This window comes from Mya arenaria, chromosome 14 (genome assembly GCF_026914265.1).
Source record: "Mya arenaria isolate MELC-2E11 chromosome 14, ASM2691426v1".
Lineage (NCBI taxonomy): Eukaryota > Metazoa > Mollusca > Bivalvia > Myida > Myidae > Mya > Mya arenaria.
Genome location: NC_069135.1, coordinates 14,603,631 through 14,627,924, shown reverse-complemented (window position 1 = coordinate 14,627,924; position 24,294 = coordinate 14,603,631). Strand labels below are relative to the sequence as shown.

General features: G+C 35.4%; 1 protein-coding gene across 1 annotated transcript; it reads right to left on the bottom strand.

Annotated features, from left to right (window-relative positions):
• Positions 1-9,072: 9,072 nt before the first annotated feature.
• LOC128215862 (uncharacterized) lies at positions 9,073-23,171 on the bottom strand. The gene is made up of 9 exons (XM_052922473.1): positions 23,035-23,171; positions 22,313-22,577; positions 21,913-22,146; positions 21,591-21,758; positions 21,208-21,336; positions 19,634-19,766; positions 18,660-18,733; positions 15,656-15,805; positions 9,073-9,185 (listed from the first exon to the last, which is right to left on the bottom strand). The coding sequence occupies exons 1-9, from the start codon at positions 23,113-23,115 to the stop codon at positions 9,073-9,075; spliced, it is 1,347 nt and encodes a 448-aa protein (XP_052778433.1). The 5' UTR covers positions 23,116-23,171.
• Between the last annotated feature and the right edge of the window lie 1,123 nt (positions 23,172-24,294).

The window sequence follows — 24,294 nt, the reverse complement described above, 5'->3', positions numbered from 1 at the left end:
TTCTGAGCTACCTGCAAAAGCTAACTGATGAACATATTATGAACATATTTAGTTTAAACATATTTATTTTACAACGATTGTGAAACAAGTTATAACAACATTATATTAATCACTCTCGTTGGCACGATTTTACGCGAGAGTGTGGTCTTGTGTTGTGGGGGAAACCGGAGAACCCGGAGAAAACCCACTTGTCCGGCTTGGTGACCACACACCAAACTCACATGCGCCCAAGCCGGGAATCGAACCCGGGTCGCCTAGGTGAGAAGCGAGTGCGCTAACCACTGCGCTAACCGGACAACCATGAACATATTTGACGATGTTGGTTTTCCAAACCATCCGATTTCAAATAGGATGGCTGAAAATTACAATCGCGTTTTGACTTCAGCTGAAATTGTCAAATTAGAAGGTCTTCATTTATCTCTTAATGAAATAAGCAAATTTGAAGAGAAAACAAGACTTCCAAGTCGTCTTTGGCATCGTATACGAGAACATAGAATTACTGCCTCAAAAATAGGCAGAGGTCAAAACGACGAGTTGTCACTGAAGCCATGAAAAGAGGAATTGCCAATGAACCAACAGCAGCCATAGCCTATTCAAAGGCAATGGACGATCAAGTAAATCTCTACCCTTGTGGTGTTGTTGTAAACCCATGGGCACCATGGCTAGCTGCAAGTCCAGATTGAAAGGCATATAATCCGACAAGATATCCCCCTTTTGGTCTGCTAGAAATAAAATGTCCTCAAGTGAGTAGTGTACTCGAGGCATCTTGCCTCAAAAAAGATGCCACAGGAAGTTTAAAACTGAAGAAAAACCATGATTACTACTATCAAGTCCTTTCTCAGTTGGCAGTGACTGGACTTGAGTGGTGTGATTTTATTGTATGGTGTGAGAATGACAATCATAAAGAAACCATATACTTTAACCGAGATGTTTGGGATAACGTGAAAGACACAGTGGACACATTCTTTTTCACCTCTTTTATTTAAAAACATGTTTACATTAAGAAATTGTATGTATTTGCATGATATGATATATTATCTATACATACAAAGTTTTTCAGCAATATTGTTGGTTTTATTATTTTCAAAAACAACTACCCATTACTCTTTTTCCATGAATGGACAATAGGCCCTCTGAAGTTTGACAAGAGACATGCTGGTTTGCTGAGCCTACTAAAGACAACGGCAATAAAATATCAAATAGATGGAATTATTTTATCCTTCTGTTGACTCTTTCAATATGAATACGCAAATTTGCGATTTGTTCCATCTACTTAATTTCCGATTAGGTAATTTTTTGTTTGCAACTTAAAAATGGTGGTATATTTAGGGTAACTTGTTTCTCACTTAATATTTTCTTTATTTTAAAATCCGCCATAGCATCATTGTCTGGCGCTAAAAGGTCCAAGAGTCCTGATAGCTTTGTAATTTCTACATCTGACATACAGCCTGTATACAAACGTGAAATAAATGTCGTAATCCCGTTTGGTGCAATACCTATGAGACATTTAAATGTACAGCAACTTCTATAATTTGAAAAAACCTGTGAATTTAGTAAAAGTGAAGATGGTTGTTGTGTTTTTATTTCAGTGCAGTAAATGATAACTTTTGTTTTAGGATACAGATCTTTAAAACAGTCGGGCATAGTTAAACAGTCGGGCATAGTTTCTTGTATTAATTTTTTTAGGTGTTAAATATAAAAAGTTTGACCATGTGACAATTTTTCTGCTGACTGTGGCTATTGACTAATTGAACCGTACTGCCAAATCTTGCTCTAGCAAACCTACTCTTAACCTACAGAGAAACAATAACAATTCATCAATAAGTAGCATACTTCTTTTTCTACCAAAAAGACTTATTGTTTCAGATCCTTCATAGTATTTACTTAACTCGCGGAAGGCTCAATATATTTTGAAAAAAGACAAGAATAAACTATATGTTACAAAACCTGTGTAGAATTTAATCAAGCTGTCATCTTTACTAAACCTTGATACAAGAAATCGTTCCGTATATATTTGAATTTTTAAATTGTCACACTCTTCAGTTTTTGTTTTGTAATCGTTCTTTCAAATTTCCAATTTCCTCTTCGTAGGCGACATGCAATGGAACAGCTGTTAGCGTTTCACTGTTTGAGGGTTGTTCTTCAAATACATCATGGCTGCTGCTCTTTTTCTGCAAATGGAAAAGTCATATGTTTAATAATATACTTTTTTTAACTTCAAACTTTCAATTTAAGGTTGTCTTTATGAAAACTATTATATATATTTTTAGAATACATTGATTACTGTTTTGATGGTGTCTCGTCTGGTGCTAGTATCTTCCTCTTAAGCTCTCTCCTCTTTGGCGTCTCCTTCTGCCATTCAAAAACACTGGGAACAGCATCTGGCCTTAAACGTCTTCTATTTGGAGTCCAACTAGTATACAATATACAATATACCATAGATATAAACTTAATTAAGTGTTGTTATAGGAACATATACGTACTGTATTCCATTTTTTTCGATTAAAACACACTATATTTTATAAGCATTTTAGAAATGAAACTCTTTAATATCAAAGCATAAGTAATTTTAATCAGTTGAAAGAACATCATACATGTTACTTTTCATTTGATGAAATATATGATACTATGTGTAATAAACATACCTTGAACATAGGCCCTTCGTCTCTCCTGATTTTGGCAAACCATTTTTTACGCTTTTCCTCTACTATTGGCATTTTATGAAAGTTCACATTTAAGTCATATCTTCCATTAGAGTTACAAAAAGGCACACAACAAAAATAATTTGATATTTTATTGCCTTTTCCTAAATTCAGATCACTGCTATCACCTGTGGCAGCCATGGCAAGTATGGCTGGAATCTTTGTTTACATCGGACCCATCTGAACCTTGTTCTGATAATGGAATGCCAAGCATGCATAGAATTTTAGAATGGGCTATGGTCACGATCTTTTCTTTATTCCTTATTCATTGTTATAAACTTGACAGAATGAGATAGCCGCAGATAGCACGCAAACTTGTGAGAGACTTGTATGCGAGCTCATTCATGCGGGTACTGTGGCGAACACGTGATTGTGATGTAGTTTATGTATGTGTTGCCAATATAGCTATGTACGTATACAAGTATTGGCCACTAGATAAATCTTATAGAGTCAAACATATTTATTAAGTAACGTAAACATATTGTTTCTTGTTACATGATAAGTTTAATTTACATTATATACCACATGACTTAATCATTTCTAATCAATTAATTGCATATTAAGATATATGTAAATGAAAGCGAAAATTAATAAACATATGCATGCATAAATAACAATATCAAAAGAGGTTGGACTGCTACGTTCTTTATCCAACAGAGAACAATTTAAATCCATTTCTATTATTGCACTACATTGTTAACAATATAAGAACGTATAACAAATGCTTCATGAATAAATTTACACAACCGTGAACATTAGTATTAACTGTTTGTAAAAGTTCAATGAATTTGACAACACTTGGTTTTACATAGTAGGTTTTCGAAAGATACTTTTTCGGAATATTTTCATGTTTTACAAATACAGACAAAATGATGCTCATCTTCTAAATCACCAGAACCACATATTAAACAATATCGATGCTCATGATTTATTATATCATTGCCGTATCGGCCAGTTTCAATACGTAAAGGGTGTGAAGATAACCTTAATTTTGTAAAAGCAATGCGATATGTTTCCGGTACATTGTCCAAATAAACAGAATATTCAAAGATATGTTTTATAATGATTTAATCATTATTTTAGGGTTCGATTTTTATGGGCTTCAGATAAACCATGTAGCATTAACCGAATAGCTTCATATTTATATGTTTACACCTCAACTTCCATTCCTTAAATGAACTGCCTTTCGTCAATTGTGTCTATCAATCGGTAAACGCAACATCTTTGGATATAATCGGATCGCAATTCATCGCATAACAATATACATGAAAACTATAGATCTTGTTATTGTTTGTTTTGTGTCACCAGGTCCCGTAAATATAAATTAACATTTTAGAAAGTGTTTATTAAATTTTAAAGGTATTGTTGCCATAAGTGTTCCAAATTTACGTTTAAAAGTGATTTCAAGTGGTTGATCTTTTCCCGCGTTATTGTGACGTCGTTCGATAAAATGATTCCGGCTACAGTCGGGTCGTTCTATTTACAGAATGGGTAAGAACGGATTACTGAAAGGTTTTCTTAAATGAAATGAAGATTTTTTTAACAATTCTTGGATGAAATAATAAAAATAATTTAGTGTAAATATAAGGAATGAATTGCGGGGTTGATGTCATTGTCGGGGTATGACGGCAATTGGGCTGGTCAAAATGTGTGGAGTTCGAAACCGCTGAAACAATACAAACGGCATATTTTAAATATAAAATAATTAATTATTCTTTGCAACATTTATTTTCTCTTTGTTTCATCCGATTTACATATCTACTTTCACTTTGAATCATCCGGTTTTTTGCAGTAAATTTTATCATTGATTTTCATTGGTCGAAATTTTGATTGGCTGTTCAGTCGCGCTAATAAAATTGCTTGGGGAAAATAGTTGCGCGGTTTTTCATTCGATCTTGATTGTCGTGACAGTCAGTTGACTTAAAATATTTTTCAATTTAATTTTCGAACTTTTTCGCTTAGGTTACTATTTGTTTAAGTCGATTTTGAAAAGAGAACCGAAGGAGGAAGGCAAGCGGAACAGCAGTTTTACAGGTTTGAGGCGCGGCGATAAACATTTATGCGCTTGGTGGTGATATTAGTGCCGTTGTCTTTTGTTTGGAATTTCATTATTAAATTGTATTATAGCGGCTATGAAAAGAGATGTTATAGACTATAAAAGGATTTATTCAGTAGGAAGGACAGAGAGTTCAGGAGAGGATATTACTGGAGGGGCCTCAGCGTCGTCAGCGGGAGTGGTCCCCCTTTTTGCTTGGCCTGGAAAAATATGTTTACATTCGGATGTCAATGGCGATGGAGAATCGTTAAAGACGAAACTCAAGACCGATTTGGAGGATGAGAAAGGATCAGAGTCGGATGGAGAGGTAGCGGTGATGCTGGATAAGTTAGAACAGTTGGAGAGGGAGGAAAGACGATTAAGACGGCAGAAAGAGAAGGAGGAACTGAGACGTAGGTTGGAAGAGAAAAAAAGACCGTAAATGAGCTGACAAAGGGTAAGAACATTGTTAAATCCTCTTCATCAGTGCCTAAGTTGTCAACTGCAGACCTGCAGGATGAAGTAAATTTAACTTCATTACGAAAAATGTCGAACTTAAAGAAAGTGGTTGGTGAAAAAAAATGAAAAAAACTAGGTTTAATGTCTGAAATAGAGTCGGATTGCTCGTCCAGTTCGGATAGCTCATCTTGTTCGGGTGGTGTCTTAAGTGCATCCAGAGGTAGTGTGGAAGCAGGGTTCGGAAGCACAGGAGTTCAAAAAAATCTGGAATTAAAGCTAAATCAGCAGACAAAGTTAAACATACACAAAAGTATCCTCATTCACAACTGAGATATGAGTTTGTAACTCAAAACATTGAATTTGAAAACTTAACATTTAGCTTATTTGTGGCAGGCGAGCTGGAAATCATTTCTGATTTGACACTAACATCCACAGAAAGGAACGGTCGCATAAATTAGTTAAAAAGAATTATGTATCTTAATGCTCATTTTTAATTTCTGAATTTGAAGTCTTTTTGTGCTGCAGTTTTGAGGGAGATAGAATTAGGGGAGAAAAAAATAGGTGAATGACTTTCATTATTTAGAAACATGTATTTTATATAAGCCAATTCCCTCAGGAGCTCAACCCGTCCGAGTTTCGAACCCACGTCCTCGTTCCAAAGTATTGGATAATGTTCAGTCTGAAGATGATAAGACGGTATGGTTTTGTTCCTTTTATCAAAAGAATAAGTGTTTGCAAAAAGGTAACCATTCATTGGTGTGTAAAGGCAAATTAAGGGCTGCACAACATATTTGTGCAGTTGTTGGATGAAAGACAAAAGGAAACTGGAACATCCTGAGTGTTCCCCTAATGGTCATCATTCTGGGTTAGTCTGACGATGGTGTCAATGGCCAAAGTTTCAAAAAGAGAATAATTTGAATGATTTGTTTCTGCCCAAATTCTGTTTGGTACAATCGGAAAATAAGAGTTGTTTAACAGAAAATTTAAAATGCTAAATGCTAAAAGGAAGATAAAAATAGATAAGAATGCTCTTTCTTTATTATATAATCATTCGGAGTCATGTAAAGTTTGTCGAATTGTTAAACCTTCAAAATTTGCCACAGAAATGTTAGATTTGGTAAAAATTAATGAATAAAACGGTCTGGGATATTTAATTTTGAAGGATGTCGGATTTGAATAAATAATAAATAAATACTAATGATATGAGATTGATGTTAAAGACATATTGTTATAATGATTTATTAGTTTGTGATTTGTTGGAATTTGGTTTTCCTATTGGTTTTGAGGGCGATAAAAAACCTATTGTCAAAAACAAAAGAAACTTGGAAATATAAAAATTATAAAGGCGTGGAAGAATTTCCAATTCAAGTAAATGATTATTTGATGAAGTAATTAGAGTGTAAGGCTATTATTGGTCCCTTTAAAGGCAATCCTTTCAGTTCAAATCTTTTGATTTCAACATTTAATTCGGTTCCAAAACAAACTATTGATGAGAAGAGAGTTATTTTAGATTTGTGTAGTGTCACAGGATGTGCAGTAAATGATTTTGTGCTCAAGGATTGTTATTTAGGTGATGAGGTGTCTTTGGTTTTTCCAAAAGATGATGATTTCGTTCAGTTAGTGATGATGAAAGGCAATGAAGCTCTTATGTATTAAAAGGATTTATCTAGGGCTTATAGACAGATTAGTATTTGCCCATCAAATTATAATTTGGTAGCTTATGTTTGGCAAAAACATATTTTTTGTGACACTGTGCTCACTATGGGCTGAAGATCTTCGGCTCAGATTTGTCAGAGAGTAACAAATGCCATAGCTTTTATAATGTTAATGTTAGGAGCAGCCATTGTAAATTATTTGAATGATTTGGCAGGAGTTGAAAAACCAGCTGAGGCTGTTTAAGCTTACAACACTCTTTGTGTGTTGTTAGAGAAATGTGGTTTGGAAGAATCACAGAAGAAAAGTGTTTCCCCTTAAGAAATAATTACTTTCTTAGATGTGTTATTTAACAGTAAGGATTTGACAATTAGCATAACGGTAAATAGGTTAAAAGAAATTGAATTGTTGTTTAAATGTTGGATAGAAAAGGATTATGCTAGCCGTAGAGAAGTACAGGCCTTGTTAGGAAATCTAAATTTCATTGGAGCTTGTGTGAAGCAAAGTAATGGTGAATCGAATTCTGAATTGGTTCCGGGAATTATATGGAAATACTGATAATAAAGATTTAGCAGTTTTGATTCCATTACAAGTACGCAAAGATCTACATTGGTGGGACACATTTTTACCATTGTTCAATGGTGTATCGATGATGTCATTTGAATGTGAATTGAACCTGATCATATTTTTAGTGCTGATAGTTTTTTGGTTGGTTGTCGCGGATTTTGGAGAGGAAAATATTTTCATGTTTTTTTTCTAAAGTTTATATTAGAAATGAAATAACATATCAGTGCATTGGCAATGTTGACATTTGTTTGCATTTATGGGCTAAGAGTTTTAAACATTTAAGAATTAAAGTTTTGTGTGACAATATGGAAGTTTATATTGCATTGAACTCTGGCAAGGCTTAATGCCCTTTTCTACAAGATTGTTTAAGGGAGATTTGTTTCATTGCACCAGTAAATGCATTTGAAATAAAAGCTCAGCATTTATCTTTCAGTGAAAATAGGATAGCTGATTGTTTGTCCAGATGGGTGTCAGATGAATTGAGTTTTAATCAATTTGTGGAAATGACAAGAAGAGAAGAATTGGTAGAATGGGTGGTAGATGATGGGGATTTCAAATTTCAGAATGATTGGTAGGCTTTAGTTGTATGTTTAGTGATAGAATATACTGTTAACTTTAAGAGATAAAATATGCTTGACACGGGTTTTTTGTTTCGTTGTTTGCAGAGGATTTAAGCAGTTAAGGTCAGACTTGAAAAAGTCAAACAGAAGGGCTTATGATGGAGGTAAAAGAAAAAAAAAATGAAGATTCAGTTTGAATCTTTTTTGTTTTGTACATATTTTGGTTTTATTTGTTTGCCAGTGTCAACAGAAACATTACAGTTGTATTCTCAGTTTTCGAGTAGGAGCTTTAAATCGGTGGACTCCATAAGAAATTATATAAGTGGTGTTCAATCAATGCATCTCTTGTTAGGTTTCGATGTAAATCGCATTAATATGTATTTGTTGAATTTATCATTGAAAGGATTAACAAGGGACTAATAACATTTAGTTAAAAAGGCTGAAATAATATCACCAGCATTTATATATAGATGATACGGTATTTTGGTGTTTATGTTTGTTTGCCTTTTTCCTGTTAGCACGAAAATCAATTTGGTTCCTACCAGTAGAAAGGATTTGAAAGATCAAAAAAAAATGTTATCAAGGGATGTATTGATCACCGAGTATGGTTTACTAGTATATTTTAAATGGTCAAAGACAATACAATATGGTCAAAGGGTTCTAGTTACTCCCCTTATTGCTATGCCAAATTCATGTGAAAAAATTAAATTGATAGGTTTAATGCCAGATATATTTTCTACACATTCTTTTAGGCGAGGAATGGCCACTCAGGCATTTCGTTTAGGGTTGTCCGCCGACATCATTCAGCTTTTAGGGGATTGGCGTTCAGATGCATACAAATCATATTTTGGAATATTCAATTCATGATAAAATTAGAATAGAAACATTAATTGCACTTAAAATAAATGGTTATGTAGATGTTTAAGAGTGAGTACTAAAGTGTTAATCATTTTTAGTGTTAATTAACTCTATATATTTGTGCATACTAGGATGTCGTTAATAGTAGTATGGCAATAAAGAGTTTCGAATATCATTATACAATGGACATTCAATAACAAAAGTTAACATACGACACAAGTTTACAACTATTTAAACGTCAATGCGGCGTTGTCGACTCGATATCTTCATAATCTGCAGTGTCGTTCTCGTTTGAACGAGTGCGATTCTGTAAATCTTCATAGTGTCTACCCTGCATTTCAATGTTACGACCTGCAATACGATAAAACTATGCAGTAATAAAACGCTTAAGCTTCATATAACTCATAGCAATGGATTAAAATCTTGCAAATACAAAATAAGGTAGCATTAGTAGACAGTGCGGTCTGTAAAATATCTTAAAGTTGGCAGTTTGTTAGCATACAAAGTGTAAGAGTTTTGTAGATCATTACAAATGTACAAAAGTGTTATACTTTTGAAAACAAATATTGTAGCTTAACTTGTTATTACATCTGACAAGATTAAAATACAAACCGTTATTCACATCCGAACGTGTGTGACGCTGTCTTCTGAAAATAAAACTTTCCGTTTGATTGGAAACTAAAACCTTTTACAGTACACAAACTGATAGAAGTTTTTTTAAGATTTGTCAAGTTTTAGCTCAGATTAGTCTAAATCATAAAAATACGTTATACGTATTGTCCTGTGTCAGAAAAGCAGAACAACATACTGAACGTGGGCTACAGTATTCCCTATTTTCTACGAATAAACTCTTTCGGTAAAGCATCGATTCACATAAGGCAACTGTGTACTAAATACAAGTTGAATGACCTGAACAGACCATGCAAGTTGAAACAATGCCAATGGACAAAATTAATACACCGTGCCTATCCCATTCGTTCGGTTTTATTAAATTTCTTTTTTTGAAAATGTGCATTATAACACTGTCAACACAAAATAAAGTTCTTGCCCCAAATTATTGAAACTCCTTAAGACCAACAGGCTTAAGAACCTTTTTCCAGTTAGTTAAAATACATACTTAATTTCGATTGTAATAATTTAAAAATGATTTTTTGTGATAAGCATAAAAATAATTCCAGTGTCCAACAACGGAGCGATTAATTCATCGGAACAAACGGCAAGTGGTAAAGGTAGCGAACGGAGCATTCTAGACCAAGCTAAAGAACAACAGACGAGACTAAGTTAGTCAAGCAGACCCGTTATACTCAACGAGGTTCCTACAGAGGCAATGTCTGTCCTCTAAAGCACTGCCAGCTCGGGCTATTCGTCTGTATATTACGAGTCGTCTGCCTTTTTGGTTTCAGCACAAGGCGATTGTGTCTGGTGTTGAACGTGGGTGCGCAGACACACCACTGGTGCGCAGTTGTTATACCAATTATTTTTCTAGTTAAAGCAGAATATCACCATCAATAATATAGAGTTAAGTCGCACAGCTCTTAAGGAATTGAACCTAGCTGCATCTCTTTAGTCCAGTCCTTGGTTGTTGTAGACGTATCTTATCTTATATTAGGAAGAACACCACATGTAATTTTGTGCCAGTTATCTTGGCCGTAAACAACAAGAGGGATTCGCTCATTTTGGATAACACTTGAGGAAATGCCACACAAAGACACACAGGATGACTAAGCAGAAGAAGGAACGTCAGACTTTCCAGGCTTCTGTGTCCAGTAACACTTTTGAGTTAGGATCCAAGCAGGAATGGTCTGAAAGAACAGTTACTGTGACAGCTTCACAATCGATCAGCCCTGTCCAGAAGCCAAAAATGATACCAACTGCGACGTTAAGCCACCGGGCGTTGATAATCATGAAATATAAGTCTGTCAGATTATTGACAGTGACAGCTGCTGATAGACATCGACAAGTCACCTTTTACAGTTGACAGCAGTATGAGATGATTGATTCTTCGAATGGTGAATCTTGTTCGGAATGAATGTTCTAGCTAAAAACCTCTAGTTTCTCGTAGAGCACACGTCAGTTATGATCAAATCTTACCAGAGGCCATTGCCGGCCTTCTTCACTTTGACAGAAGCTGTAAACAAAACAGTCTGTGTCCATCGGCTGCGATTGAATACTTGGTTAGAAATGACATCCATACCAAGCCAAAGCGTGTTGGAGGAGTCCTTGTTTTCTGAGACCAATCAGTAAATCCAACCAAAATGATTGCAAGACTGGTTTCAAATCTATAATTGAACTGCACCTGTGTGAATGAATACTGTAGGTTTGGGAGAGATGATATTGAATATACATGCACTCAGTCTGAATAGCTAAGACGAGACGAGGTCTTCCAAAACATCATGATTTTAACCATACGCTCCTTTTGCCGTTTGTTTTAATTGGTATACATATTAGTGCGGTGTACCTTTTTAAAAGATTTAGATCAAGTATTTCTACTTTAATAATTTGGAATATAAAAATGAAGATGGATGTTTCATTGACTTGTTGACATTTGCTTTGATGGATTTTATTCGGTTTTGCTTAGTTATTTCATTTCGTTCTGATAGGTCGGTTTTCTTCATTTTTGTCTTTCGATCTTTCTTTACTTATGTTTGGCTGTCAAATGTTTATAAAGTTGCTTGCTCATTTTCTAATTATGCATTATTGTTTATACAGAGCACACTCATGTTGACTTCCCCTAACAAGGAAGACGAGAGTAAATCAACGTATGCCATATACAGCTCATGTAATGTTAGTATGTATTGGTAATTGTCATTTTGTTTCTATAAAGAACAGTAAATCAATGATCTCAAATTGTAAATGGAACCAAAGGAATAAAGGATTTTATTCTTTTACCCTATAAAGATGTGTTACTATACATTCTTTGATATTTGTAACTATATACTATTATATATTTTTTTGTTACTTTCATGACGTTTTCTTAATGTAAACTTCCTATTGAAAGTTATTGAATGTTTGTGTGTCACTTACAACTTATTAATCGAACTCAAACCCAGTTAGTATATGTTAAACAATACCGGCAAGGTTTTATAGACATGCACTCCCTCTGAGGGGTTAAGACTAGACGAGGTCTTCCAAAACATCATGATATTGGCCATGCTCAGGAAGCCAGTTGCAATAGATATAAGACACATGGTTGGCCGTGCAAATGGGGATGCTGCAAAATTGCGATGCGCATCGTTTAATGAACACTGATCTGAGCGCAATCAGAAGACGCGTACCAGACCACCGGCTTCTGGTCGAGAGAGATTCTCCTCTTCTTGTGCCCAAATCCTTAATTAAGGGACAATTCACAAGTTTTCATCCAGGATATTGCGCGGGAAGTGCTACGATAAGATATGTCCCTGTAGACAGGATTATGATACTGATCTGAATAAATCTTCTTTTGTAAATAATTGAGATTTAACGAGTTCGCGAAAAGCGCTTGAATGCGTCAGCTGAGACTAAGTCCGTATTATTTATGTGCAAATGACAGTGTGTAACCTGAAATTGTGTCCTGGCAATATGACCAGCGTCTCATTAAACTCAAATTCATTGATGTATCCAATTATCACTGAAAAGGGGGATACTCTTGCAGAAATGCCGTATTTATATGACCGTTTTGTCTATATTTACATCTGTGATAATAGACAGAAGCTTAGTAAAACTCTTGTGTAAAATAACGCTTAAAGTCTGAATCAGAGTCTCATTCCGTATACACCTAAACAGGCACATGCTAGGCTCTCAGAGACAATGATTATCATCTCTCACAAGCCTGACAATGTATTGGTAGGTGATTCAACAGGATAATGTGGGTTGGTGTTTTGTTTATTGATTGTTTTGTTGTGGAATTAAAGGGAAGGTCATATCACAAAGTAAGACAGTTTGAAATATAATAAGAAGGTGGCCTACATTTGAATTAGGTTCGAGCACTTGCATTTTTTTATTTTTTTAATTATGTCTAAACAAAAGCAAATGTTGGAGGACATTCAGCTTTTAAGAAACAGTTGAAATTGGAAAACGATTTTCATAATAAACGATATTTTATTTGTAAATGTATCTGTATGCAATCGATATTTTATCAGTTTTATCTAATGGATGTAACAACAATTGAAAATAAAAGTAGATTTAAAGTTTTTATTTTCACTGCTGTTAATTTACGTTCAAAACCCATCATCGAACTTGTTTTATACCTCTTAATCATCCAAACTATGACCATGGCTCCGACCGTCAGAATAAACGATGACCCTAACACTCCCGCAACTATTAAAGTCGTCTGACTGGGATCATCTGGTTCTGTTGTGGGTTCTGAAATGTGCATATTTTAGGCAGAAGTTCGTTTTATCAAACGGTATAGCGGTATATTGGATGATATTGCCAAACTAAAGCATTTCATTGAATCTTTAATAGCACAAGTAGTTAAACCTCACCCATAAAAATCCTATCTTAGTATCACATTCGTATATGTAAGCAGTAATTTGGTCCAAATGCTTTAATAGCGGTAACATTTGTATTTTAGAAAAACAAACATTTCTTAACATATTGTACACGTCATAAAGTCTAAGGTTATCGCTTCAGTAACTAGTTTCAGCATAGAGATCCTGCACTATTGCAATTAAAAAGAGGGTAATACCACAAGTTACCTTTGTCTTTGCCATGTTGGCCATCATTCCTCACACAACCAACTGACTCGATCCTACTGTATCAGAATCCAATTCCGACTAACTACTCACAGTAAAACCTCACATTTGATATCTTAGGACGAGTCCATATAAAAATTTCTTAGGGATATCGCCTATTAACTTCCGGTTTACAATCCGACTAATTTGTCTATTTCTGATTCCACATTATCATTCGATACTTAACTTAGCTCGACTGACAAAGCTAAACGCAATTTAAATCTCAAATCTAACAACACTTTAAAACTTCTTGACCTATAACTATTCTCATAAAGATAATTTTACCAAAATGCATTCCATTTATAAACAATTGGCTATTCCTAAAGATCTGACTCCGTAGAAAGTGTCTTGAAAATGACGAAATCAGTCAATGAACGCTGTACCACAGGACAGCATATCGTTACTTTGTCACACAAAGAAGAGATGTGGACCACACTTATGTTTTATATTTATTAGCTTATTTATATCAAAGCATTTACGAGTTTGAAAACAAAGCATTTGTCAATATCTAAAGAGTTTTATAACCACAAACATAATAATTGTTTTAATTAAAAGGGTGCGCGGAAAACTTGTTGCTAGAACTGGAGTTTAAATCCAAAACTTATTTATGGGTTTAAAATACTCCAGATATGAATGTATTACCAACCAATTTGCAAACTAATTATTATTTATTAATTCAATAAACACGCGTATAGAATATGAACACCATTTTACAGTGTTGAGCATGTTCAAACCCGTATAACAGTGCTTTCTAATTTATTCCAAACCATCAGTATTAAAGTTTTAATAGTGTTCAACAACATCTGGTATTTCTATAACGCCGTATAATTTCTGTTTTAAAGATGTTATTCATGTTTATTCTATCTTATTTTAACCAAAGAGACTAATGGAAATGTCTGTTTTGCCCACAACTCATTCTAAAACATATTTGTGTATTAACTGTATCGGCGTTACCAAAACAACTGGAAGCAACGAACGACGGAGGGTACATACCACTTTTTCCGTCACATAACTAAACAAGATCTTGAACTAAGAATTGTCTCTGTTTAATAACAAGTTTTATTACCCAATATATTAATATATACCTATAAATGACCAATTTATGATTAGTTTGAGAGCAATTTCTCCAAACTTAAACACCATAATGACCCTAAAACCTTTGTCAATAACGATTTGGGTCCATTAGCCAGCGTGTTTCACAGCCAATAAGTGGATAAATGCATAATGTTATTGTTTAAAAAAATGTGCTGTAATTAACAGGTATAGCCTTGAAATCACTGCACAATCACCTGTCCAACCCTTACTCTAACAGCAAGTATTCCTAATAGTGCATAGCGAAAAGACAAGCCATTTTAAAATGGTATCTTGGGATTTTATAACAATGATTGATATTCCTTGTTTTTATGAGTACGTTAAAGTAACTCTAACCTGTTTGTTTAGTAGTCAGTATGATGGTCAAGACACCCGAATCGCCCTCTCCTTTACTATCCACGCATGTAATGCTCAGTTTGTAGGTCAGTGCCCCCGGCGCATGGGTTCTGCCAGACGTATGTATCTTTACCACCCATACTAAAACCATCAATACAAACAGAACAGTTCATTTATAAGATCACAGCAAGCTTTTAACTGCTTTGCTTGTTCCTGTACTTTCCATAGCATTATGAAACTTTGCCAAATGATTTACACTAATGATTACTTATAATGATTGGATAATGAATACAATTATCGTTCAAACAATGATTAATCAACAAAGATCAGAATGTTAACTGCTTTCAATATAAGTAATTAGTATATTATCTTCCCTTTTCAATATCCCTGGCTTTCTGATTAAAACTGTTTCAAATGGTATAATCTTAAATGAATGGTAGGGAGCTTTGAGCTCAAGGCTGCTTTGGTTAAGGAGGCACTGTTCTAATTTCACTCTCGAGTTTTTACCATATTTATATATTGTTATACAAAAAAAGTATGGTTTAACCCCCTGGGGAATAAACATGTAACCAGTTGGACCAGTCCATTTTAGACTATCTGCGCATGCGCGCAGGCATGGAGAAATATCTTAACAGAGTGACATACAATAGGTCTAAGAAACGCTACATGGCAAACAATTACCGTCTGATCCAAAGAACGTTTCCTCAATTCGGAAAGGCAGGTCGTCGGCCTCATTGTTTATTCGACAGTCGACGGTGTCGTTCTCATTTCTATCCATCGTTTCAATGACAAACTGGTTTGACGACGATAAAGTTATTTCGTCTGATAGTGCTGTAATGTTCGGGAGGTTCTTGATGTGCAGCGCCTAAAGACATTATTTAGACATGAACTCGGCGAAAAGAATTTGCGATAAGATAAATAATGGAAAAAAATCGAGTTCGTTAATAATTTGCCATATTTAATACAAAAATTATGTATAAATATTTAATTCAATATCCGCAATTTTGTTCGCCATGTTTGAAGTCGTCGAAATATGTATTGCTCAAACACATACTGAAAAGGGCAACAGATAAATGCCCCAACTTATCCGTTAATAAGAGGTCAAATTACCCCAATTTCCTGACTAGACATATCACGACTCATATCCATGGTGAAATATTAAAATCACACTATGTAATAGTGAGGATATAAAGTAAAATCTTAATCAATGAAAATGGGCATAGTAAGCGTAGCGAACGAGCCTTCCTTAATCATTTAGATATAGCCTAGGTCATCCTACTGACTTAGAATACGACCGGGGGCTGACAAGTTGTCAACACAAAATCTGACGTAGGGAGTGTTTATCGGATGTGTGGCAGTATGCGGACCTTTAAACACCCGCAAAAGTTCTTCATGATTAAGCCTCGTACTTATTGACCTGCACTTTCATTGGCTAAAAATGTAGGTTATTTTCTAAAGGTTGAGCCACAACTGAAAATCAACACAAATTAGTTGAGGCACTTCAGACATTTCTATAATTCCTTCATAAACCTTATAGGCCATGAGCGGAAAAGGGTTGGTATTACTAGTTCTCCGTCGAGATATTGATTTTCCTTGAAAATTCACCGTTTCTCAATACTTCACGTGGACGCGGCAACGTGACGTTGTACTCCTACGATATGGTGTACGATATTTATATGATTGCTTCATACTTTTAATTGCATACAGTTGCAGTCAAATTTTAAGCACCCGCTGTTGCGGGCGACTCTAATTAAGATTATACAGCACCTTCACAGGTAGCAGAAAAACAAAGTCGAAATGAAAGAACAATATATATGCGATTATAAAGGATTTCAATGCAAATTAATCTTAAGATACGAACCCAGTTAGTGTAAAAGACTTCGACGTCCATTTGACAGGTGGTTGAATAGCAGGACCCGCTGTTGGCCACTGTCACAGTCATTGTGAAATGTTTGCTCGGCCATGCAGGCCAGATACTGATGTTCCGCGTGAGGTATATTTCACCTTTCAAGGAAGCGTGTCCGTTATAAAATGTATGACTTAAAAGTTAACTTCGAAAGCAGTTCTTTCCAAAAAATGCCTAAACCTGACAAATTGGCAATATGCTTGCATGTTTCAAAAGAGTACACATTATCTGTTATATTACATATTATGTTATATCGTATAAAAAGGGAAGCACAAAGTATTACGTGTGTTTATTTTAGTGTAAATAGTGTACAGTAAAAGTAAATATTAATTTGATATACTTTGTAGCAAAACCAATGTTCGCGGGAATCATATGTGGCACTTAGTCGACTCAGCCACTTATTATACTACCCATCATATATGCCATTATTTTATTATAAGGATCAGTAGGCCATTATTTACAAATCTCAGTAGTGCTTAATGCACAATTATCAGTTTGCCATAATGTACAATGAGCCTCATGCTCATTGTACATTATGGCAAACTGATAATTGTGCATTAAGTTTGCCTTTATTTACGAGGATCAGTTAGCCATTATGTACAATGATCAGTAGGCAATAATGTACAAGGATCAGAAGGCCATAATATACAATGATGAGTAGGAGCCACACTGTACAAGGATCAGTAGGCAACAATGTATAAGAATCAGTAGGCCACAATGTACAAGGATCGGTAGGCCATAATGAACAAGAATCGGTAGGTCATAATATGCAAGGATCAGTAGGCAATACTGTTCAAGGATCAGTAGGTTATAATAAACAAGAATCGGTAGGTCGTAATATACAAGGATCAGTAGGCCATACTGTTCAAGGATCAGTAGGTTATAATAAACAAGAATCGGTAGGTCGTAATATACAAGGATCAGTAGGCAATACTGTACACGGATCAGAAGGCCATAATATTTAAGGATCAGTAGGCCATAATGTACATGGATCAGTAGGCAATAATGTACATGGATCAGTAGGCCACAATATATACGGATCAGTAGACCATAATTTACATTGATCGGTATGCCATAATGTACAATGATCAGTAGGCCATAATGTACAAGGATCAGTAGGCAATAATGTACAAGGATCAGTAGGCCATAATGTACAAATATCAGTAGGCCATAGTGTACAATGATCAGTAGGCCATAATGTACAAGGATCAGTAGGCCATAATGTACAAGGATCAGTAGGCCATAATGTACAAATATCAGTAGGCCATAGTGTACAATGATCAGTAGGCCATAATGTACAAGGATCAGTAGGCAATAATGTACAAGGATCAGTAGGCCATAATGTACAAGGATCAGTAGGCCATAATGTACAAATATCAGTAGGCCATAGTGTACAATGATCAGTAGGCTATAATGTACAAGGATCAGTAGGCCATAATGTACAAGGATCAGTAGGCCATAATGTACAAATATCAGTAGGCCATAGTGTACAATGATCAGTAGGCCATAATGTACAAGGATCAGTAGGCAATAATGTACAAGGATCAGTAGGCCATAATGTACAAGGATCAGTAGGCCATAATGTACAAGGATCAGTAGGACATAATGTACAAGGATCAGTAGGCCATAATGTACAATGATCAGTAGGCCATAATGTACAAGGATCAGTTGTGTATAAATTACAAGGATTAAAAGCTCATAGTGTTTATAAATAATAGCCTAACATACACAAAATGAGAATGACTCAAAGTGTCATTAGTCTAATCACTTTCCTCTCACCAGTGTCAGAATTGATTTCTGCCTCCGCAAACCCTCCGTTGTCCAGTGTCCACATGAGCTTAGACCACGTTCTCCTGCAAAAACTGTGTTCCTCTCAAGTCCTTGTTTTATTTTCGTTCATTTTGTGATACTCATAATCCTTAACATGTTTGTTATAATTATCATTAATCATTTTTTCTATGGTATTTAATTTATCTTTTTGTCTTATATAAAGTCCTTTTATTGATTTTACGCTTTTTAGTATAATACTTGCAGGAAACCAACTAAACGAAGTTATCATAAACTATGCATGAAATATATTTATTGTAGACGAATGAGAAGTGATTATATTTCAATTATTCGACTGTTTACATCCAATGAACGCTTGACCTTTTAGTCGATGACTTTTTTTGTAGAACTTTTACACTAGTACGTGCATATAAATTAGTTAAATGTTTTAAGAAGATCCCGAAGTGAGGGCATAGCACGAAGGAGGCCTTCTATTTTCTTTAGAAGATTAAAATATATTCTATCTAGTTTAGTTGGTGCAAGTAGTTATAAACCAATTGCAATGAAGTATTATTAAATGTATGTGTAGCGTGTCCAGGTCAATAGCGCTATTCTATCGCAAACTGCTCTTCGCATTTGGTGGTGAAAATAGGGCGCTGTCAGTCGCGTTTTGTTATAAACTTATATTAAAGAACATTTCATAAACCTTTACTTATCAATTAGTAACGATTAGAAAGACAGGAACAAATAGTTGAGTAACTTGGGTTAAAGTAGAAAGTCGTGCAAAAAATGCCAAACAACTCCGCATGAGCATCTGAAACAAGTTATACCGAAAATCCGCGTTGTAAAACACTTCGAGCAGGCGTCGTTCAAAGGAGGTCACACAACCCCCCCCCCCCCCACCAAAAAAAAATCAAATTGTATCGATTGCGTGTGCACACTAACTGGAGCATATGTGGATCACACAATGCACAACATCATAATACCTGAAGTATGGAAAGTGGTATGCGGGTTGCGGAATGATCATCTGGAAGAGTGAGTAGTTTCCATCTATACCGTGGGTGTCCCATAACTCTGGAATGTTCTGGTCGGTGCAGTTTGGCGTCTGGTAGCATCCCCCTGGCACAAACAGGCAAGTAAGCTTATATATTCATATAACTGTACGCATAACGGCATTGGAGCTGTAGGCAATAAAATTTAAACTGGTTTATAAGTGCCCAACAACATATTGGTCTCATTTAGGATCAAAATGTTCAAGAACATATGGCCAAAAGACAAATTCACTATCATCATCGGATACCCACGACTGACCGGTCCATTCATCGATGCATAGAAAGAGTCACGAAGTGGATCAAGCGTGGGTATTTTGAGTTTTGAGAATTTCAAGACAGGAACAGCATTGAGCAGCAGTTGGAAAAAATAACCTGGTGCATTGATAAATTATACAATTGCTAGGTTACCACTTTGGAACCATCATTTCAACACATTTGGAATCATTCTTTAGTGAAAATGGTTTGTTTATGATCAACATTTCTGACATGTATAAATACAGGCAAATTCAAACTTTAAAGTTGGGACTCGTTACAACAATAAACCAAATTAACGTAATATCAAGCATCTACAGAGATACCTTGTAAATGAATACATGTACAGCTAGAGAAAAACATTGTAATATCTTAAAGCTGCACTTTCACAGATATACCGTTTTTACAACTTTTTTTGTATTGGAAGGACCAAATTTTCGCGTAAATATCTGCAAACCAATGATAAACGGTTACTGACAAAAGATCAGATCGTAGATTTTTATAATTCCGTTCGAGAATTAATGTTTTATAGCTTAAACCGTTACTAACGGTCTAAGAAAAATGCAGAAAACATTATTTTTTTTAACTTAAATATAACATTCTGCGATCTGATTTTTGTCAGCAGTCTTACATAACTGGTTTCCATGCATTTTCGCAAAATTTATCTTGTTCCAGGACAAATAATAAAAAAAAGTTGCTTAAACGTTTAATCTGTGAGAGTGCTGCTTGAATCCATGGGTATTATGCAAGTTAAACCATCTACAGGTATTATTAGTGACACTGTTAGTAGCTGGGGAGGGGGGACTTGCTCCCATACAGTGAAATGATAAGAAAAGATAAGCTTCGCTCTCGCATGGTATGTAAGAACTGGGGGTGTATACTACATAGCCCCCCCCCCCCCCCCAGCTACTAACAGTGTAACTAATAATACTGGCGTCTAATATCCAAGTCAACAACTATTTCATCTATGCTTCAGAAATATTCGAGAGTGTTTTGCCTAAATGTTATATAATTATTCTTATAATTACAAATAACGCATTTTTCTTTACGTATATCTCGTTCTCATAGTATAGATCATAATTACAGGTAATTATTATACAGGAGTCAGTCACATTTATTATATGATATTTTCAAGGGGAATCGTCCCGAATATTGCATATTGATTATAAATGACGAAAAAACAACGACATGTTTGCATTTGCAACTATCTGTCCACGCTAAACTCGCGGATTTAATTGACAATGTTTCTGGTTTACCATGTAAATGGACAGTGAGATATTCGCAAATCTCGTTCCGACGTTCGTGGCCACAAATGTGTATCAGATAGGTGGAATTTTTCGGCTCATACTTCAGGAACTGAGTGAAAGTGATGGTACCCAAGGAATCTGTGTCAAGAAGAAATAAAAAATAACAAAACTATTCGAATGTTTATGCTTCCTGGTAATTAAAGGAATGCACTTTATATGCACCGAGATTTATTATCAATTTAAAAAGTACATGTCATTTATATATTTAAAACAGATAGAGAAAGTTTAAATATACAGCGCACTAGTTCATAATTTTTTATAAATAATTGAGCATTTAATTTGATTAACGGTTAAGAAATTATTCACGATAAAAAATCATGTACGTATCTTACCGAAATAATTCCCACTGGAGTCAGCCTTGAAGTAATCCACAGGTGATAAATCATCTTCCTTAATGAAGGAATACTCGTAAGTTAGATTCTCTTTTTCGGCGTCCCGATACAGGATGGAAAAGATAATATCGTGTTCACTGGCCGTGTTCATGTCCACAAAAACTTCATCTGTTATGTAAGATAAAAAAAAATCCCGAAAGTAATGTTTAAAGGGCAATTGAAATGTGCAAATGTTAGTTTGGAAATGTATTACTATTCAAATAAGTCACGACATTCAAAGACAAATAGTATAAAAACAATTGCTATGGAAGAAACTTCGTACTTGGCAGGTTTAGGTATGTAGGAGCTTGATTTGAGTTAACGTAAAATGTGAAGTTCCTATTGTCACTTTCCCCATAGCCATCTCTGCAGATGATTGAAACGTTGTACGACTGGGTCACATTGTGTGTCATACAACCGGTGTGTTTCGGGCACGTGTAGTTCTCGCGCTTGTAGCCACAGGGTGGCGTGTACGGTGAACCGGGCACGATACATTCTTTTTTGTACAACCTATAGGCTGCAATATAAGTACTTTGCGTCATTCAATGGTGAGGCAGCAATACTGCGTTTCATTTAATATTATGTTTGTCATGAAATAAATAAAACGAATGACACATTTAGTTTTTTCCGAGTTCTTCAAACATATGTAGATAAGCTAACCATGTATCTAAAAGGGTACATACAGTCCCATTTGTTCGTGTACGAAGAGTTATCTTCTCGAAGAGTAAAAAGCTCCATATCGTTATCGCCCCACTGATCATAGACATGCTCTATCCAGCATGTAGCGTTGTCCTCTATGCCGTTCACTTTTCCAACTTCTAAAAGGTCACTAGGTCTGTCGTAGTTATAGTCACACACCTGAAGCTCGTGCAGGAGCGTCTCACTGTCCGTGTCCTCGTGCAGGCTTGTGTGGCTTCCCGTTCCGTTTATGCTGCAAATGGTTGGAGGCTGCAATTGAGCATAAACAGGGATTAACCAGCGTTCCTCCGTGAAGTGTAATGCCACAAGAACTCAAGTTCGTATTAATTAAATGTGCTAAATAAATAAATGACCAATAGTACTAAACATATATTGGTACAAATGCAGAAAATACATTATAATGAAACTGCATCAAAGTCAAGAGATTGGCCCTGTATTTTATTACATTATTAGATAAATATCAAATCATTCTGCTAAACAGAGAATTTCCGACAAACATTCTCCACTTTTCCAGTCCTGTAGAATAGAGTGGTATACACACATTACAAACATGCTTAGTTGCGCCTTTTCTATGTTAATGCTGAGCAAGGTCTATGTTATAACGTTTTATCCAATTAGATTCAGGCATGCTGTAAAAAGAACCGTTCTATGTAGCATACATGTTTCACCTTCAATCGTAATTTATTGAAACAAGCTTTCTACAGACCCAATTTGTGTAGAATACTTCGACGTCCATTTTGCAGGTGGTTGTGTAGCAGGACTCGCTGTTGGCCACTGTCACAGTCATCGTGTAGTGTTTGCTCGGCCACGCGGGCCAGATACTGATGTTCCGCGTGAGGTATATTTCACCTTTCAAAGAATCATGTCGGCTATAGTATCTATAACTAGACGTTCACTTCCAAAGCATTGTTTTCTAATTTATATAATTTGCCTTCATCCGGATATGCTTGGTTTTTTCAATAAAGTGCAATTACTGTTAAATGACATATCATCAGAATCAGTAGGAAAAATGTACAAGGACCAGTAGGCCATAATGTACAAGGATCAGTAGACCATAATGTACATGAATCAATAGGCCATAATGTACAATAAACATAAGGCCATAGTGTACAATAAACAGAAGGCCATAGTGTACAATAAACAGAAGGCCATAGTGTATAATGAAAATAAGGCCATCGTGTACAATAAACATAAGGCCATAAGGTACAAGGATCAGAGGCTATAATGTACAAGGTTCAAAGGCTATAATGTACAATAATACGTAGGCCAAAATGTAGAAGGATCAGTAGGCAATAATGTACAATAAACAGAAGGCCATAATGTACAATAACCAGAAGGCCATAATGTACAAGGATCAGTATGCCATAATGTAAACGGATCAGAAGGCCAAAATATACAAGAATAAGTAGGCTAAATGTACAAGGATCAGTAGGCCGAATGTACAAGAATATGTAGGCTAAATGTACAAGGATCAGTAGGCCGAAATGTACAAGAATAAGTAGGCCAAATGTACAAGGATCAGTAGGCCGAAATGTACAAGAATAAGTAGGCCAAATGTACAAGGATCAGTAGGCCGAAATGTACAAGAATAAGTAGGCCAAATGTACAAGGATCAGTAGGCCGAAATGTACAAGAATAAGTAGGCCGAAATGTACAAGGATCAGTAGGCCGAAATGTACAAGGATCAGTAGGCCGAAATGTACAAGGATCAGTAGGCCGAAATGTACAAGAATAAGTAGGCCGAAATGTACAAGGATCAGTAGGCCGATATGTACAAGGATCAGTAGGCCGAAATGTACAAGAATAAGTAGGCCAAATGTACAAGGATCAGTAGACCGAAATGTACAAGAATAAGTAGGCCAAATGTACAAGGATCAGTAGGCCGAAATGTACAAGAATAAGTAGGCCAAATGTACAAGGATCAGTAGGCCGAAATGTACAAGAATAAGTAGGCCAAATGTACAAG

Excerpts from the sequence above, each read along its gene's own strand:
- LOC128215862 (XM_052922473.1), bottom strand. The coding sequence starts at position 23,115 with ATGACTGTGACAGTGGCCAACAGCGAGTCCTGCTACACAACCACCTGC. Across the intron at positions 18,734-19,633 it reads TACCACTTTCCATACTTCAG|GAGAACGTGGTCTAAGCTCA; the intron begins GTATTATGATGT and ends CAGTTTTTGCAG. Across the intron at positions 15,806-18,659 it reads AGAAATCAATTCTGACACTG|CACTATCAGACGAAATAACT; the intron begins GTGAGAGGAAAG and ends CGAACATTACAG.